The sequence below is a fragment of the Ostrea edulis genome, chromosome 9, assembly GCF_947568905.1.
Source record: "Ostrea edulis chromosome 9, xbOstEdul1.1, whole genome shotgun sequence".
NCBI classification, from domain to species: domain Eukaryota; kingdom Metazoa; phylum Mollusca; class Bivalvia; order Ostreida; family Ostreidae; genus Ostrea; species Ostrea edulis.
This window is the reverse complement of record NC_079172.1, coordinates 41283809-41304250: the sequence shown is the minus strand read 5'-3', so window position 1 is coordinate 41304250 and position 20442 is coordinate 41283809. Positions and strand designations below refer to the sequence as shown.

At 34.4% G+C, this 20442-nt stretch overlaps 2 protein-coding genes across 9 annotated transcripts in view; one reads left to right on the top strand and one right to left on the bottom strand.

Annotated features, from left to right (window-relative positions):
* The first annotated feature begins 2436 nt into the window (after window positions 1-2436).
* Window positions 2437-19694, top strand: LOC125657894 (BTB/POZ domain-containing protein KCTD9-like). Of its 3 annotated transcripts, none has more exons than XR_008798562.1 (13): window positions 2437-2621; window positions 3784-3911; window positions 4294-4337; window positions 4992-5172; window positions 10674-10735; window positions 11612-11737; window positions 13394-13461; window positions 13905-14000; window positions 16505-16654; window positions 17660-17765; window positions 17958-18091; window positions 18433-19026; window positions 19188-19694. XR_008798562.1 is itself a non-coding variant. In XM_056149222.1 (12 exons), exons 1-12 carry the CDS (start codon window positions 2574-2576, stop codon window positions 18547-18549), a joined length of 1260 nt encoding a protein of 419 aa, XP_056005197.1. In that variant the 5' UTR covers window positions 2437-2573; the 3' UTR covers window positions 18550-19694. The 3 variants fall into 3 exon arrangements, 1 of the variants encoding a protein (XP_056005197.1); XR_008798561.1 differs by having other exon boundaries at window positions 18433-19399; window positions 19459-19694; XM_056149222.1 differs by having other exon boundaries at window positions 18433-19694.
* The window catches only part of LOC125657895 (uncharacterized), a 29589-nt gene continuing 28760 nt past the window's right edge, over window positions 19614-20442 (bottom strand). For all 6 annotated transcript variants that reach the window (XM_048888801.2, XM_048888799.2, XM_056149219.1 and 3 more), the window contains one exon: window positions 19614-20348. In XM_048888801.2, the coding sequence (XP_048744758.2) occupies window positions 20095-20348 (254 nt within the window). In that variant the 3' untranslated portion in view covers window positions 19614-20094. The remainder of the gene's footprint in view (window positions 20349-20442) is intronic.

The window sequence follows — 20442 nt, the reverse complement described above, 5'->3', positions numbered from 1 at the left end:
TAGCCAAACGGGGTAATCACTTAACCAAACTTGCATCCCCAGAGATGTCCTATTTCCCCTATATCCATTCATCGTGTAAATTTTATATCTAATTTCAGATCCATCCTTACGGTAACCCCATGGTCCATATCTTTTGTTCAAAATTCAAATTTCCCCACATATACATCAACGTGTAAACCTTTGAATCCATATTGTGACCCAAACCTACCTCCAGGGCATTGACCCAAACCTACCTCCAGGGCATTGACCCAAACCTACCTCCAGGGCATTGACCCAAACCTACCTCCAGGGCATTGATTTGAAGAAATCTGAATCTGTACTACCTGAGGATGCTTGTACAATGCTATTATGCTAGAGAAGTACAATGCTAAGTTAACATAAGAAAATATGAAATATCCGTAACCCAAATACCTTCAAGATATGACAGAAATATCTAACAAACTGTAGCTATACGATCACTGTCCCTGGTGAATGACAGCCGCAGATGATGATGATATCATAAAACAAGTATTATTATCACTGATGGTGTACACCCAGAGTCACTCGTTACACACAGGTAAGACTTTGGTGAGTACAGCTTAGATTTACGATGAATTCTAAACTTGCAGGTGTAGAGGTGATTTCAATCCGACATGACCTGTCACCCTACACTTCTCACCGATTATCTGGATATTCTGAATGATTTTGATGGTATTGGCCAATTTATAAGAAGAGGACGAATTGCGATGAACCACCCAAATCCATGATACGTATGATGGTGTTAGTTTTATATATAGAATTCGGATTACAAAGGAGGCTGCTTTAACTATTCACCGGTAACATTAACAGTAAGATTGGTGATGATGTATGCACAATGCCACAGCGTCTCCTTCTAATAAGCCTGAAATACTATGCTACTGGAAATATGTTGACCGTATATGTACAGTTTCAAAACTCATAAAGAAAGTCTCTTCGCTAGCCAAGTTTGGGTTGGAACATCAAACAATTAAGAAATACATGTATAAGGAATCTTTTAAACAGCTCAAGGTGCACCTTAAGGAGGAGTTGAAATGTTGTGAAGAGAGTTTTTGTGTATACTTTTGATTTTTAAACAATTATACTGTGACATGTTGTGTTTGATTGCTTTAAACTTCATACAGGTTTTTTTTTAAATACCTGTCATATCTGTAAAAGGTGCCTTGATTACACACATTTGCCAAAATATTGCCTACACCCTAAATCAATGCAACGATACTGTGATAACCATTATATGTTGATTTAGTTCAAACTTCTAATCCTATTTAAATTACATAATATTTTAAGATCATATACCAGAAATGGATACATGTATTTATATTTCATCTTCTCAGTTAATATGTTATTTATATCACCTTGTGTCATACATTGAATTTAACCTGAATAAATCTATCTATCTATCTGTCTGTCTGTCTGTCCGTCCGTCCGTCCGTCCATCTATGTCTGTGTTTTATTTACTTACTCTTATCTCGGAGAGGACGAACAAATTGGATACCTGGCTGGCGAAGATTTTAAGAAAGTTTGACCTAGCTGTAATTGCTTCTTAAATTTATATAATAATCAAATTACCCTTTTCTCTGAAAAATATTTTTTTTTGAAATTCAGAGAACATTTAAGCAACAAAGTAGAATACCTGGCATAGCTGCATTGAACGACTGCACGCACATTCAGTATCAGGTACATGAAATAATGCGGAACTTTCAAAGTGGAAAATGATAAAGATTCAGATTTATATGTATTCCTGGGTTCTGGAAAAATAGTTCACTCATCGAAGATAATTCCTAAAGTGAAGAAAATCCTAAACAAAACCTTTCAAAAACCAAAATACACATTCAAAGGTGAGAATGAAATTAAAAGGTCATTCAATTTGTAGGATACAGATATTTTTGTACAGAAACATATAGGAATTCAAAAAATCTTTTTCTCAGGAACCTAATTCTATTGACAGGTGTCCTCGCATAGCATAGTTTGGATAAATTTGAGTTTGGGTTCAAGGGGAAAGGAGGGGAGGGGTCACCACAGTTCTAAGAGGTTAACATTTTTACGAAATGTTGCACAGGAAAATGGTCTACATTTTTCATAATGCTATCACAGGGGCTTATTCATTTTGTTCTCAGTCTATATATAAATAATTAGATATGTATATATACTTTTTGTAGATTGAGAACAAAATGGATAAGAAGCCCCTGTGATACGACGTACGTGTTTTTTAAAGATAAACTCTCAATAAACATTCCTTGACGTCTATTGAACATTGCGCAAACTTCATTGTCGGAATCCCCCTTGGTCTAGAGATATTGTTGAATATAAAAATCTCGTCATGCAGTGTGATTCAAACACGTATACCCATGAAGATAGACACCAAAAACACGATAGCATGAAATCGATATCGATACGAATATCATATGTACGACTTAACAAATTCTTTATTTTCAAGCGACAATATCCAAAAATAGAAGAAATAGTATATTGATCTATTTTTATCTGCGATGTTGTGAAAAAAAAGGTGTGATACATTTACAAATGCATCCTTTGAAACAGTTTAAGTCAACACCGACATGAAGAGAGTAACGCTATTTCACAACAGCACACCAGCAGACGGAAGGGTAAGTCTTGTATATCTAGAGCTTGGGCCGTGTGCATGTGCACATATCATGCAAATGTACTCACTGTTTATAGTATATTAAGACCCAAACACCTGTGGAAATGCTACTATCATTAGATTATAATGCCAGATATATGTGATTAATGGAAAGGAGGTATGGTTTTCACTTAATATTCTCGTTGACAGGTATATAGCCTACATCCCTGCCCACTGTCAACATGATATGCTTGTAATAAGTTATTTAGCTACACTGATAAAGAATTGAAATATTTGTACATGTAACAGAAAAAGAATAAAAAGCTTATGCAGAGGACTGAACTGTAGTAGATCTCGACTGGCTTGACAGCTAGGCCAGTGCTGCATGTACTGATCGAGCTAAAAGGTTCAGCCACCAGCCAGCAATAGAAATTAGGTCATAGTTCTGTAATGGTCAGTCATAGTTCTGTAATGGTCAGTCATGGTTCTGTAATGGTCAGTCATAGTTCTGTAATTGTCAGTCATAGTTCTGTAATGGTCAGATGGATTTGATCACTGGTGACCAGATAACTCATCAGCTAGTAGAACACCGGACTAGAGATTCAGGCCTGTGGAGGTTATTGTGTTGCAAAACTGTGTCTCTTTAATAGAGCATATCTAGGGGTCCTTGTGTGACTGGTCGACGGGGGATGCTTACTCCTTCTAGGCACCTGGTCCCACATCTGGTATATCAAAAGGGGTCCGTGTTTACCCAACTCTTTATTTTGTATTGCTTATAGCAGTAATGAGATTGATCACTATTCGTTATCTTCACCTTTTTCCTTATAGGAGTTATGAGATTGATCACTGTTCGTTATCTTCACGTTTCATGGATAAAAGTTTACAGTTTGTTTCATTACACACACCACACTACACTGGTATCTTACAGAACTATGACTGAACATTACGGAACTATGACTGACCATTACAGAACTATGACTGACCATTACAGAACTATGACTGACCATTACAGAACTATGACTGACCATTACAAAACTATGACTGACCATTACAAAACTATGACTGACCATTACAGAACTATGACTGAACATTACAGAACTATGACTGACCATTACAGAACTATGACTGAGAGGGCTTTAGCTTGATATGTAGATTTGTACCCAATGTATGTATGATTTCATTTACAGTTGCTGTTTGTGTCACCAACACACACCTTGGAAGAATTTATTCAGGAGTGTGGCAAGAAATTGGACTGTGATGCTAAGCTGTTATTCACTGCGCAGGGAGCAGTATTAGATGATGTTAATTTTGTTAGGTATATCGTATTCTAAATTTTTTTATTTGGTAAATTTTCTTCCAATTTTTCAACTGCGATGGCTTTATGATTTTTTTAATCATATAATATATAAATGAAGGTAGGTTTCACCAAAATATATGCATTTCATGTTTTTTCCTAAAACCAACACTGAGATGGCTGGGGTGCACAAAATGACATATTTGTATTATCAGTCTAATTAAAATTAACTGTTTTGAATCCGCTACCGCTTCATGCGGTAGCAGATTCAAAACAGCTAAATTGAATAAGATTGAGATATTATAAACTTCAAATGAAAGTTATTTCTAAGTAGAATTACATCAATATCTGTAAGTTTGAATTTGTATTTTCAATTGATACTAATTGATATTTTTTTAATTAGGGAAGATGATGTGTTTTACGTGTCAGAAGGAAAACCGTTCATAGGTAAGTATGTAATGGGTGTGGAATGCAACCTGGTCTACTTACATGCACATGTATGGTTATTGAATCAAGTATGTCAATAATCAATTAACATTGTATATGATGCCATTAAGGCTCTGTCTTGCACACCTTCATTGGACTTATAACAACCAGACAAACTTCTGTAGACAGCAACTAACCTTGTAAGTGTTTTGTTTTGTTGAGCACCAATATGTTTATTATGTATTACGAAAGATATACAATTAAAAAGATGTTCTGAATGCCATGTTGCTGTTGAATTTTGCTTCTCGCTGTGTGAAGAATTTTAGATGGCAATCACATGACATGTTTATCTAATGACAGAATGTCATTCTAGGCCAATGCAAAACAAATTCTAGTAGACTGATTGTAAAGTGATGGATATAAAAACATCTTTGTAAAGGTAAAATGGATGCAATGTTTAGCACAATTCCTTTCCTTTAGGCCTAGTGACATTCAGTATAATAAATCAAAAACAGCATGTAGTTCACTGTTGAGGGTAACATGGAAAATTCCCATCTGAGAAAACCATGACCAACCTCAGTACAGTTGACAATGAATTTCTCGAGGTAGCAATTTCCAATGACATAGTCCTTGACTACATGCAGTGTTTATATACTTTTGTCATCTAATTTTCAGGTCCGTCCCCGTCCAGATCTACCCCTGTGATACGCCCGAGGTCTTTTTCCTCAATCAGCCCCAGAAATGATTGTAAGCGTCACTCGCGGACACCCACTGAATCAACCACCTCTAAGTGCACTTGTAGCAGCTCAGAATGGGTGACTCTCAATGTCGGAGGTCGAGTGTTTACCACAACAAGGTAACGGAAATGTTCATCCCGGATTGTTAGGACATTAAAACGAATATTGATACTAGACTTTTTGTCTCCAGAATCGAAGATTCAGGGGCATATAGTTATTGGCCCATCTGTCTGTCTGCGGCAAAATTTTTAATCTTGGTCATATCTTTTACATCATAAGAGGTAGAGCTTTCATATTTGGTGAATATATGTATTTCTTGTGGCAAGACCTTTCCTTTGACACCAGAATCTTTGACCATGTGACATTGACCTTCGACCTGGTTCCACTTTGTTGTAATCCGTGGGCATCAGTGTTTCACAAACACATCTTGTTATTTTAGTAATAAATAGTAATTTTCCTCTGGTTTAGGTATCTCGTTTTCAAAAATACTTGGAATCAATTTATCGGACAAAAGGTGAAAGTTTTCATTAATAATTTTTCACATTTTTGAAGCTAAAGACCACAATACTATCGAAGGTTGAAGGGGATGTAGTATTTTGGATTTTGAATCAAAAGGGAGATGGATTATCTTTTTTCATAGCTACAACTTATCTAAAGTTGAAATCTCTTATTTCAATATTGGTGGATCAATGGGGAGTGGAGGTTTCCACCATGTTTCATACTCGGGATTTCTGTGATATTTAGCTGTTACCTGTATCTCAACTTAAGGTAATTCCCCATAACACGTCAAATAACTTTAGAAACGTTATTCACGAATCACGAATGTTATCGCACATTCAACGAACCCGATGACATTTTGGTGAATTTTGTAGACCATATTAGGACTGATTGTTTGAAAGCAAACAACAAAAATTTAGAATTAAAAAACAACAACATAGAATCGCAATATTACAAACAAGCCGGTGATATACAAAACAATGAGAGAAAATGCTTATATAGTTATACATCGTGAAGTCGTAAACTCTCCATACACATTGCGTTATGACACACAGTCGTTTAGTAATTCCTGTGAGATTTCTGCAAATATTCCAGATTATGATGTTACATCGTGTTGCCAACTTTCAATGTATCTATTGTAGGCCATTTTCTGTGATTTCGGATCATTAATGACGGGTAGAAATATTGAACCTCCTACAACAAAATGCAAATTTTTGTGTGCTAATATACTGAAAGTCACATATTTAGCCGAGTTGCAACGAAGTTGAACTTAGCTATTGGTTTGGTGATGCTGGCGGGCGGGTTGGCGGGTGGGCGTTTGGGCGTCAACAATTGGTTTCTGGATGATAACTCGACAAGTTTACAATCTAATCAAATGAAACTTTGAGATATTGTTGGGTACCAGGTAAGGAAGACCCCTATTGATTTTGGAGAAAATAGGTCAAAGGTCAATGTCACAAAGACCGAATATAGAATGAAAACTTCAGAAAAATTTGGTTTCCGGATGTTAACTCAGAAAGTTTAAATCCGAATCAAATGAAACTTTGATATATTGTTGGGTATCAGGTAAGGAAGACTCCTATTGATTTTGGAGAAAAAAGGTCGAGGTCACAGTGACCGAATATAAAATGAAAATTTCAGAAATATTTGGTTTCCGGATGATAACTCAGAAAGTTTAAATCCGAATCAAATAATACTTAAAGATATTGTTATCTGCCAGGTAAGGAAGACCCTTATTGATTTTGGAGAAGATAGGTCAAAGGTCAAGGTCACAGTGACCGAAAATAGATTTAAAATTCCAAAAACGTTTGGTTTCCGGAGGATAACTCGAAATTTTTTAATTTGAATCAAATGTAACTTGGATATATTGTTGGATACCAGCAAAGCAAGGCCCCTATTGATTTTGGAGAAAAAAGGTCAAGGTCACAGTGACCGAAAATAGATTGAAAACTTCAGACAAATATGGTTTCTGGACAGTAACTTGAAAAGTTTAAAACTGAAATTAGTTCTTCACAATTATAAATATGCCACATCATTCCTGACTTTACAATGTATCCCATGCAACTCGGCTCATGCACCCTTGGGTGCATACATTGATTTTTAGCCGAGTTGCAACAAAGTTGAACTCGGCTATTGGTTTTGTGATGCGTGCGGGTGGGTTGGCGGGCGGTTGGGCATCAACAATTGGTTTCTGGATGATAACTCGAAAAGTTTACAATCTAATCAAATGAAACTTTGATATATTGTTGGGTACCAGGTAAGGAAGACCCCTATTGATTTTGGAGAAAAATTGTCAAAGGTCAAGGTCACTGACCGAAAATAGAATGAAAATTTCAGAAAAATTTGGTTTCCGGATGATAACTCAGAAAGTTTAAATCTGAATCAATGAAACTTTGATATATTGTTGGGTACTAGGTAAGGAAGACCCCTATTGATTTTGGAGAAAATGGGTCAAAGGTCAAGGTCACAGTGACTGAATATAGAATGAAAATTTCAGAAATATTTGGTTTCCGGATGATAACTCAGAAAGTTTAAATCCGAATCAAATGATACTTAAAGATATTGTTATGTACCAAGTAAGGAAGACCCCTATTGATTTTGGAGAAAATAGGTCAAAGGTCAAGGTCACAGTGACCGAAAATAGATTTAAAATTCAAAAAAAATAATTAGTTTCTGGAGAATAACTTGAAATTTTTTAATTTGAATCAAATGAAACTTGGTTATATTGTTGGATACCAGCAAAGCAAGGCCCCTATTGATTTTGGAGAAAAAAGGTCAAAGGTCAAGGTCACAGTGACCAAAAATAGATTGAAAACTTCAGACAAATATGGTTTCTGGACAGTAACTTGAAAAGTTTAAAACTGAAATTAGTTCTTCACAATTAAGAATATGCCACATCATTCCTGACTTTACAATGTATCCCATGCAACTCGGCTTATGCACCTCTGGGTGCATATATTGAATTTTTTGTTTTGTTTTCCTAACAATTTATTTCAACCTGAAAGAATATGATGTCTTCATGACCTAAATAAAGTATACATGTATGCATAATCTAAAGCTATATGACATTGTTGCCCCCTTCGCAACATTTTTAGCCGAGTTGCAGCGAAGTTGAACTCGGCTATTGGTTTGGTGATGCGGGCGGGCGGGTGGGTGGGTTAGCGGGCGGTTGGGCGCCAACAATTGGTTTCCGGATGATAACTCGAAAAGTTTACAATCTAATCAAATGAAACTTTGATATATTATTGGGTACCAGGTAAGGAAGACCCCTATTGATTTTGGAGAAAATAAGTCAAAGGTCAAGGTCACAGTGACCGAAAATACAATGAAAATTTCAGAAAAATTTGGTTTCCAGATGATAACTCAGACAGTTTAAATCTGAATCAAATGAAACTTTGATATATTGTTGGGTACCAGGTAAGGAAGACCCCTATTGATTTTGGAGAAAATAAGGTCAAAGGTCAAGGTCACAGTGACCAAATATAGAATGAAAATTTCAGAAAAATTTGGTTTCCGGATGATAACTCAGAAAGTTTAAATCCGAATCAAATGAAACTTTGATATATTATTGGGTACCAGGTAGGAAGACCCCTATTGATTTTGGAGAACAAAGGTCAAGGTCACAGTGACCGAAAATAGATTTAATTTTTTTTTTAAGTTGGTTTCCGGAGGATAACTCGATTTTTTTTTTATTTGAATCAAATGAAACTTGGATATATTGTTAAATACCAGCAAAACAAGGCCCCTATTGATTTTGAAGAAAAAAGGTCAAAGGTCAAGGTCACTGTGACCGAAAATAGATTGAAAACTTCAGACAAGTATGGTTTCTGACAGTAACTCGAAAAGTTTAAAACTGAAATTAGTTCTTCACAATTATAAATATGCCACATCATTCCTGACTTTACAATGTATCCCATGCAACTCGGCTCATGCACCCCTGGGTGCATATATCGATTTTCTTTTCTAAAACACTTCTCTGGCTGGACATGACCTTCACTGATGTTTTGATTAAACGTACGTCTTGGAATCTACGCTGTACTACATGTCATTAACACTCACATCACATGGCTGTATCATATTGTTAAAAACTACAAGTAATTAAAAATTACCAAGGGGGCGAGGAATGCAGAATTCGGGTGTTTTAAACTATTCAAATTTCCCAAAATTTGTAACTTGAGCATAGGTTAGCATTCTCTGAATGAGCGTTAAAAATGTAAAAATCATTCTGATCTACATCACTTTGTTTGTTCCAACTAGATCCGACAACATAATTTTATTTTTTGCATCTATTGTGACATCATGTCAGTGTTCATGTGACATAGGCTATGGATTTAGTAAGCTCCATAGTAAAGTTGGGATTTTCCTAACTTCAAGTCTGATCCCTAATGCTTACGGCAATCAATGAAAGTGGTTTTTAGTTATTCAAAGCTTTAATGTATTGAACTGTTTTTCAAAAACCACCTTGTAATATTTCTTGAAATGGTAGTTAAGTAATGTAAATGATGAATGAAACATGTTTGCAGAGATAGGAATTTTAGACACCATTTTCAAATATGCGTTTTTTCAAGGGTTTTAACCTAGAGGGGGTCATTGGGCTCTCAAATTATCTGATACCCTATCTACTTCTTATGTCTAATGATTGCTGGAGTGTAAACGGAAGACATATTGAAATGTTTAAAAAAATTGTAGGTTTTTGATAACACAATTTTTTGGATATGGTAGGCTATGATTAGTCAAAATCTGACTACTATATGTGCATTTTCATCACTTTGAAACCAAGAGCATGGTTCAGTAAATGAAAAATTATTGAAAACAGTCAAATACAATACATTTTCTTCAATTCATATGAAAGAAACATTTCTGTAGTGTAGATAAAGACAGTGCCTTAAAATCTATGTACATGTATATTAATACTGCATGTTTTAAAGTGATGTGTTCTATTTTTAGAAGCGGCTGCACTCTGAGAAAAGCCGCTAAACACATTTTTCTTTGTGAATTTGATCAATATACATCCTCGATGAAATACATGCAAATTTTGATAGAAATCTGTCTGTTTTTTCAATATTAAGATGCGGTATGGGGAATTACCTTAATATACTATCAAGGCTCTCATTGAACTCCCAGTAGAAACATCCAAACCCAAACTAAAAGTGGGATTTTTCCAACAGTATTGTGTGAAGACTATTTTAAATTGGCCAGACTGTATTGTTGTGTACTACTTTCACTCGAGTAAATTCTGCTGTGTTATCAAGGGTTAATTCTGACTCATAACAGTATCAATAGAACTGACTTGGTAACTGATACTTGATTTGAATTCCCAAACTTGAAGAAAATAAGGCTTACTTTTTCCAATTTGTTGAGGATGGAGAACCCTGTCTATGTACCATGTAGTTTGAATTTTGATAATATTTATATAGAGTACATTATCTCAATCTAATTTAAAATCAGATATTCTCTAACCATTACTTTCTCCAGTGTAATGGTTAGAGAAGATCTGATTTTAATTAGATTGTAGATTAACTGCATGACTCCAAGATATGGGTATATGTGAGAACAAAAGCATACATTTCAAGTATTATATTGGTCTAGACCTTCTGAACACCTCTAGGTTTTTGCATTGTAGAAGTACACTTACACAGCAGGAACCAGAGAGTATGCTGGCTAGAATGTTCTGTGATGAAGATCGTAAGTTTCAGTTGTCTCATATTGACTTGGGGAACTTTCTCCATTTCTGATCACATCAGGACTTATTTGTCGTTTTATGTATTTTAGGAGGTTCAGAAAGTAAAAGTACACATTTAATTGGAACGTATTGATTTAATTTTGATATACCAGATAAACAGAATTTTTAGTGAGGACTTAGTTTTGGCATTATTAGTTATGTCTTTGAGATTGCTAAAATTATATAATTCTAAACTGTGGTCAGTGTGGAAAATTAGAGTTATCTTTCTTGGCTGCTGTCAATGCCGTGGGTATATATTTAAATTTACAAGATTTTTGAAGAAATGCATGGTAATAAGTTCAATGTGGCAGAGAAATTTGTTAATAGAACATAAATAAAGACTGATTTTAGAGGGGAGGGGGGGCATATGTCTATTTCTGATGGTACAGCAGTGTGGATGTGACTGGAGCTTAATCCTCTCTTGTTTGTAATGTATAAGAATGGTACAGCAGTGTGGATGTGACCGGAGTTTAATCCTCTCTTGTTTGTAATGTATAAGAATGGTACAGCAGTGTGGATGTGACTGGAGTTTAATCCTCTCTTGTTTATTTAAGAATGGTACAGCAGTGTGGATGTGACCAGAGCTTAATCCTCTCTTGTTTGTAATGTATAAGAATGGTACAGCAGTGTGGATGTGACTGGAGTTTAATCCTCTTTTGTTTGTTTAAGAATGGTACAGCAGTGTGGATGTGACTGGAGTTTAATCCTCTCTTGTTTGTTTAAGAATGGTATGGCAGTGTGGATGTGACTGGAGTTTAATCCTCTCTTGTTTGTAATGTATAAGAATGGTACAGCAGTGTGGATGTGACCGGAGCTTAATCCTCTCTTGTTTGTTTAAGAATGGTACAGCAGTGTGGATGTGACTGGAGCTTATTTGATTGACAGAAGTCCCCGGTATTTTGAACCAATCCTTAACTACCTCCGGCACGGTCAGCTTGTCCTAGATAAAGACATCAATCCAGAAGGTAAGGCTAGAAGACATCAATTCTGACGTTATAACACAAGCTTCCTGAGGGACATTCATAGAATATTTATCATGATTACTGTCAGAATATGTCATGGGGTGAAATGAGCTGTGCAATGTGATTATACCAGATAAAGAATGTATATGACTTCAAAAAGCTATAATTTTGATAAAAATAAAGATTTTGTGATAATACATGTGTCTATTTTAAATTTGGAAAGTAAATAAGGTCTTAATTTTAGTATGTTTCATATCCAGTCCTTTCCATCTTTCTTTTGACTGCAGAACTGTAGCTCTCTGGGAACAAAATTGGGATAAACCATTGTTTTTTTTGTTTTTTGTTCTATGGGAACAAAATTGAGATACAGGTGACTCTCGAGAAATCGAAGTTTAAGGGACCTTGATAAAACTTCGAGAAATCGAGAGATCGAAATTCGGAAATTGAAAGTCCACCGGTATGGTTCAGATTTTACAGTAACCGGAAATGTATACCAACAAGATCATATGAGCCGTTCCTAGCAAAAAGGGACCTTAAGTATTTTAGTGCTAAGTGTGAACTATAGACAGTAATCTTTCAAAATAATAGAGTAATATTGATCGTTGTTAAAATATTACAGTCGGTCAAAGATGACAACCAACTCGTGATTGGTAATCATGACCTTTTTCTTTACAAGTATGCAAAAAATGACGTCACATTTTTTCATTATGTCATTTTTGATAAACATTGTTGGATGAGATAAGGGTCTTTTTTGCTAGGAACGGCTCATATGATATCGTTTTGACATATTTTCCATCATATTCATCAAATACTTTGATATGAAAATAAAAAGCCTTATTTTGCATTAATAAAAACATTTCAAAGTTTATGTATTTATTTGTTCTTTAATCATGCTTAGATAGGCATACAAAACCAAGTTCCGATGACGCTTTACTATCGCAAAATAAACAGAGCACAATGTTATGTCACTTTACCCAAAGCAAAAATTCTAATGAATGAGTAAAACGATGTTTTAGAGTAACTTTACACAAAGAACAAACTCGAAAAATTTCACAGTCTGTAGATCTCTAAATTATGTATAAAACTTACTCTCTCGTTGTCAAGTCAAAACAAATTATAGATTTTATTCATAGTCGGATTATATATAATTTAATCATCACAACACAAAACCTCAGTGCAAGGTGTAAACTGACCAATTAGCCAATTATATACTCAAGTGTGTCACCTGCACAAAGAAGCACGTTCAACAAAATCCAGGTAAGGCCCAAGCGGAAATTATTACACACTTGGGTAACAGTGGGTATACGCTACCACCACTTTGAGAGATCGAGAATGAAAAACAATGAAATGTGTTTTACGGGACCCAACTTCACTTTGAGAGATCGAACATTAGAGAGATCGATAGTAAATTTGCTTTGTTATATAGAGAAAAAATCGGGACCATGATTTCACTTCGAGAGACCGAGAAGTTCGAGAGGTCGAAGTTCGAGCCATCGAGTCACCTGTACTTGATTTTTTTCCCCAGAGAGCTACACTTTTGCAGCTATCTTCTTTGAATTGAAAGCTCAAAGTTATTTTAGAAACAGTAGTTATTTTCTTACAAAGTGTATAGTATTCACAGTTTATGAAATGTAATATATCTTTAATTTTTATTTTAAGGTGTATTGGAAGAAGCCAAGTTTTTTGGTTTGACTTCTTTGATGGAAATTCTAGAAGATGTCATTGAGGTACATTTATCAAAAGCTGAAGGGATTAATGCCAATGAAATCAATGCCATCATTATATATATATATATATATATATATATCATTATATATATATCAATGTCTAACTTGTCAAATGCTACTATTTCTCTACTAATTAAAGTGCCCAATACATTGTGCATGTAAATTACCTTGAAGTTTATGATTTTTTTGCTGCAGTAACATTAGTAATTTGTAACTTTTAATAGTAATGATAAATGTTACAATTATAATAACTGCACTGACACATGAGCTGAAGAAAGAGATTTTATAGCATATTGTAATAACTACTGCTGCTCTATCTCAGTTCCCATGCACTTCATATTTCAGTGTGAACATTTCATATAACATTATTGTTTATACATAAGCATTGTAGTGAAATGCACTTATTTTCCTCAGACATTGTATCGCGTTTTATTTTAAATCAGAAAAATCAAGTACCTGACGATAGCACCCCAATCAACAGACGAGAATTCGTTCTCCGCCTGCTCTCCACTCCCACCAACAAGGAACTTCGATGTCAGGTAAATGTCAGGACTTATCAAATAAAATCTTTGTTCTAACATCCACTCCCACCAACAAGGAACTTCGATGTCAGGTAAATGTCAGGACTTAATAAATGATAAATTCTTTGTTCTAACATCCACTCCCACCAACAAGGAACTTCGATGTCAGGTAAATGCCAGGACTTAATAAATGATAAATTCTTTGTTCTAACATTTATTTATTATTTACCATCATGGAACTTTGATGTCAGGTAAATATCAGAATTTATCAAATGATAAAATCCTTGTTCTAACAGTCATTACTAATTTACCAGAAAGGAACTTCAATGTCAGGACTTAAGGTGGGTCGATCCTCATGTGACTTATCAATATTAATGGTTAAAAGTGCAAAATCTTTATTAATTTCCATTCAAGATAGTTAAATTTAATCAATAACCAAAGAAAATGTGTATGTTGCCACATTTTTAAAGATGTCAGACGTAAAAAAAACGGAAGTATATGTTAACATCAGAAAATCACACATTTTTGTTATACAGAATAATAAAAGAGATAAAAACTTGTTGAAATGACAAATTTTAAATGTCAACAGTTTAAAAAAAAGTTAATTAATAAATATGTATAAATTAATTGTGGATATTGGGGAAATCATGTATAATAGACATACGGTAGAAGAAATACCAGCATAGGAGTTATTGCCCTTGACAACATTTTTTTTAATTACAAAGAATTGATTATCTATGGAAAATATGTACTTTTTCAAAATCAATAATTTACCAGATTTTTTATTTTATGCAGTGAATAAAATTCCTCTGAAAGATATATTTCTATCATGTACAAATTTAATTTATGATTTGATAAAGAGTTTTGCAAAAAACCTATGACATCACACGAGGGTCGATTAGCCTTAATCAGATCCAGATTTGTTGCCCTCTTTCTCTCTTTGAGCTTAGAATGTAAACTTAAATGAATTTTGAGATATTAGAATAAAACTTAATGTTGATCAATCCTCATGTGATGTCATAGGTTTTTGTAAAAATATTTATCGAATTAAACTTTGCACATGAAAGAAATATTTATTTTCAGAGGAATTTTATTCACTGCATAAAATTTTAAAAATTGGTGAACTATTGATACTGAAAAAGTTTATATTTTTCATAGAATTACGTATGATAGAAAAAAAATGTTGTCAAGGGCAATAACTCCTATGCTTGTATTTTTCCTACTGCATATCTATTATACAATGATTTCCCTAATATCTACAATTAATATATACATATTTATGTATTAGCAGTTTCTTTAAACTGTTGACATTTAAGATTTGTCATTTCAACAAGTTTTTATTTATTTCTATTATTCTGTATAAGGAAAATGTGCGATTTTCTGATGTTAACATATACTTCTTTCTGTTTTTTGTAATTGTCTGATATCTTTAAAAAGATGGCAACATACACATTTTCTTTGGTTATTAATTAACTTTAACTATATATAGTAGAAATTAAATACAGTTCTCCCACTTTCAACCATTAATATTGATAAGTCACATGAGGATGGAACTACCGTAAGTAATATGTATTGTATGTTGATTTTGGGGTATCTTATTCGGATGAAGAACCATGACAAATGTGAAGCACGAATCTCCACCCTTCATCAAGATAAATTAAGATACACTGAAATAGATATTCAGCAGTTTACTTGTATCATGACCAATTAAAAAATAGATCTATCATGTAACCAGTGGCCATTACGTGATTTTATCACCTGATGAAAAATTTAAATTTTGTCAGATGGCCTCGTTATTTGATCTTGTTTCCAACACAGCACACCGTGTATAAGTAACTTGAATTTTGCAGAGTAATGATATGTGAATGTGAATTCCTAACAGTAAATCTGGGAGATTTGTAAACATGATGTAGACTTTTTATCAACTGAGGAGGACCTCATTTAAATGCAAGTGGAATGATCCACAACTTTTTTGTGAAGCTAATTGACTTCATTTGTTCATGCACCCAAGGGGCACACTTTGTTTGAAGATTTCATGTTTTGTCAATATTCAAGATGGCCAGAATATCATTTAAATCAATTTTACCAGAGTTGTGGTTCATTTTAATTTTATCATACATGTACAGTAGAAAAATCCTCCTCAGTTGTTAAAAAAAGTCCATAGCATGTAAATTCCTCATGTTCATTGTTGGGAGTTCGTAAAATGCTTAATTTGAAATTTCGTCATTTTGAACAAAGACATTGTCAGTGAATCTTAATTTCTTAATCAAAATTAAAATTTTGTGTTAGGTTTACAAAAAGTGTTGAGTAATTTATTTACACAGCACAGTTGTGTCATGTGACTACTGGCTCCGCCCACTGGCGTATCTCTTAGTTAATGTACACTTGATTTCAAAGAAGGGAAAAACCTGCCACAACCATAATGCAAGAAGAAAATGATTCTACAAAGTACAGACTTGTCTACAACACACATGTTCACAGTCCTGAGGTTTGTTTGAAGAATATTCCTTTTCTACCTACAGGGTATGAATTTTACTAATGCGAACCTTTCCAAGTTGGACTTGAGGTACATCAACTTTAAGTATGCTGTTCTGAAGAATGCCAACCTTACTGGAGCTAACCTGTCGTACTGCAACTTTGAGAGGGCTGATCTGTGTCAGGCAGTGCTAGACGTAAGTATCCTTTGTTTTGATATATGTTTAGTATACTTTGTTTTGATATATATTTAGATGATTTACAGGAAAGGAAATGTGAACTTTTCCTCAAATCTTGATTTTTCTTTTTGTGTTTTTTGTTTCTGTGTAGACATATATACATGTATGTACTATTTAAGGGATACAATATCTCTCTACTCAGTGAAGTGAAATTTTTATTGCATGCATTTCCAACATGAATGTTCCAAGTCTTCTAAAATTTAAAAGTTTTAAAGAGTTGAAATGTGTTTATGAAGGATGTACTATAATTTTACCACTGAGTGAGTTATCTCTCTTATCAGAGAGATAATGAGCCCTAAACTCAAAGATAGTTTATGCTGTACCATAGGTTCCCTGTCAGTTGATACATCCCAAGTTAAACTTGGGGGGGGGGGGGGGGGGGGGGTGTTAGGGATGCTGTCTTTAAGTTCACAGTGGGTCCAGGACAAATAGTGGGGACCAAGGGGGCAAATCCCCTGAAGCAAATATGTTCTGACAAAATAATATGTATATTTCAGTATTTGTGGATGTATTTCTATAAAAAATGGATCATATTTATGAGAGGGGGGGGGGGGGTGCCAACTCTGGAACCTCCACTGTAACTACGAAAACATGTACCAAATTAATGGATATCATTCTGTACCAAATTAATTAGTGGATATCAGCCTGTACCTAATTAAATAATGGATATCAATGTGTACCAAATTAATAAGTGGATATCAAGTTGGGAGATGCACATTTACAATCTTTGTTATAGAGGCTGCTTTTAATCTATAACTTACAGCAGAGTAACCATGTTAAGATATATTGTCCCCTCTGAGTTTGAACAGATTTGAATGGATAATACATACAGGGATACAGATGTGAATTTGTGCTCTGGATACTTGATATGACTTTGAACATTTTAGACAAGGATTGAAAATTCAATGGTTGTACATTAAGAATGACAATGATATGTGCATGAACTTTATTTCTCTATGACAGTCTGCCAATTTGCTGGGAGTGAAAATGTTGTGTGCAAATATGGAAGGGACCTCACTAAAGGGATGTAATTTTGAGGATCCCGCAGGCAGTCGAGCTAACATGGAAGGTAAAATGAAGCCATCTATGGCTATTTGTTGTTTTCAAATATTGATTTAATGAAAGGCTCTCTAAGGGAATCAGACTTAAAGTACAAATGTCACCATTTTTGTAAAAGAGTTGTATTGTCAAAGAAAATTAGAGATAATAGATACATGCAAGAAAAATGAATTCATAAAACAATTGTTATTCTATTGAGCAGGTGCCCTAATGAAAAATGTTAATCTGGAAGGGAGTCACATGGCTGGTGTGAATTTAAGAGTAGCAACATTGAAGAATGCCAATTTACAGAATTGTGATCTCAGAGGAGCAGTGTTGGCAGGGGCAGATCTAGAGGTATATATACTCTGTACAGTGTTGGCAGGGGCGGATCTAGAGGTATATGTACCATGTACAGTGTTGGCAGGTGACCGATAAGGCCTGTGGGCCTCTTGTTGTTTGTAAAATTGTGTGCTTTATAAATTTTGATAATAATAAATAATAAATTGATGCTTGTTTGTGAGGGCACAAACAGCATAGGAAAATATAGTGTAATAATTAGAATTTATGTAATGGGTGATATCCACTGGATAAAGGAGTAAAAACGTGTGATGAATAAATGTATAACATTACATACACTGGTTTGTGAGTACATGTTTAAGACTGCTAATATATACGTGTATTTCTTGTCTTATCAGAACTGCGATATGTCTGGTTGTGATCTACAAGAGGCAAACCTCCGAGGGGCTAATTTGAAGGGAGCAGCACTTAAACTGATGCTGAACCCCCTTCATATGGCCCAGGCTGTGAGGTGAAGAGCCGTGAGAAGGGTGATATGATTTCTTATTGACTGCTCAGAAAACGGGGACCCAGTAAGCGTCGGTGGAGTTATTTCATCACTGTATCCATATTGTCTGGTCAAATAAGTATTAAGTGAATAGAATGCGAGGTTTAAAAACACCTTTTTTTTTAAAAAAAGTATTAATATAGTTTTATTTTGGCCATATTTTTGATCTCAGAAATCAGATGACTCTGTAGTTGTTACATGTAGTATTATTACAGTACATGTTTTGTCCATTGAGACTGAGTACACACGTATGTATGTATATTGCTAGGTACAGTACACGTTTTGTCCATTGAGACTGAGTACACACGTATGTATGTATATTGCTAGGTACAGTACACGTTTTGTCCATTGAGACTGAGTACACACGTATGTATGTATATTGCTAGGTACAGTACACGTTTTGTCCATTGAGACTGAGTACACACGTATGTATGTATATTGCTAGGTACAGTACACGTTTTGTCCATTGAGACTGAGTACACACGTATGTATGTATATTGCTAGGTACAGTACACGTTTTGTCCATTGAGACTGAGTACACATGTATATTGCTAGGTACAGTACACGTTTTGTCCATTGAGACTGGGTACACATGTATATTGCTAGGTACAGTACACGTTTTGTCCATTGAGACGGAGTACACATGTATATTGCTAAGTACAGTACACTTTTTTTCCATTGAGACTGAGTACACATGTATATTGCTAGGTACAGTACACTTTTTGTCCATTGAGACTGGGTACACATGTATATTGCTAGGTACAGTACACTTTTTTTCCATTGAGACTGAGTACACACGTATGTATGTATATTGCTAGGTACAGTACATGTTTTGTCCATTGAGACTGAGTACACATGTATGTATGTATATTGCTAGGTACAGTACACGTTTTGTCCATTGAGACTTAGTACACGTTTTTATGTATATTGCTGGGTACAGAGTGCATGGTATGAAGGGATAATTTATTGATTTTGCAGAATGTTTTATGAATGTTTAAAAAACACAGAATTGAAATGTTTAACAGTTTAAAGTACAATAAAATACATCTTTTATTTTTATTTATTTAAATGTTTAACAGTTTAAAGTACAATAAAATACATCTTTTATTTTTATTTATTTTCATGATGCAGAACTTGTATGGCCATTGATTGTGCAGAAAATTTATGAATATTAAAACACAAAATTAAAACATTTAATAATTTAAAGTACATTAAAATATATTTTGAAATGATAGCATTTTGCGGTTAGTTTTGCCTTGATTTCATAAATTACCCCAACTTCAATAGGAAATTGGACTAAATTGACCCACAACATGTTTTTGTAGAAATTGATTTTTAGTAGTGAAGACTTATTTACGGCTAGATACTGCACACAGAGACATGTTTTAGATGTGCATAATTTTTTTTTTTAAAGAAACTCTTTTTTAAAAAATCATGTATTTAGGTCAATACGGAAGAAAAGCACATGTTCCTGTAATTATATGTTACACACTATGTCCACTTGACTGCTATATCAATCATCTGTATCAGGTTCGCTCTCAAGCATGAACTCATTACAGGACTTCACACCGTCGAGATATTGTGTTTGGGGACGTGTGCAACAAATCCCCCGCCTGAGTCTGTACACGCCCCTTTCTGATAGCTGAGGCATATCGAAAAGAAAACTTGGGCTGGGCTCAATGAACGATCTTTTAGACATGGATTTTGACATTCCTAGATTATTGATTTGGAAAGTCTTCTCTGTCCGCTCGTATTTCACACATTCATCTACAATAATTAAATAATAAAACCATGTTAACACGAAATAATAGTGATGAACTGGAACCTGACTACAATTAGAGTATTATAGATTAATAGCATA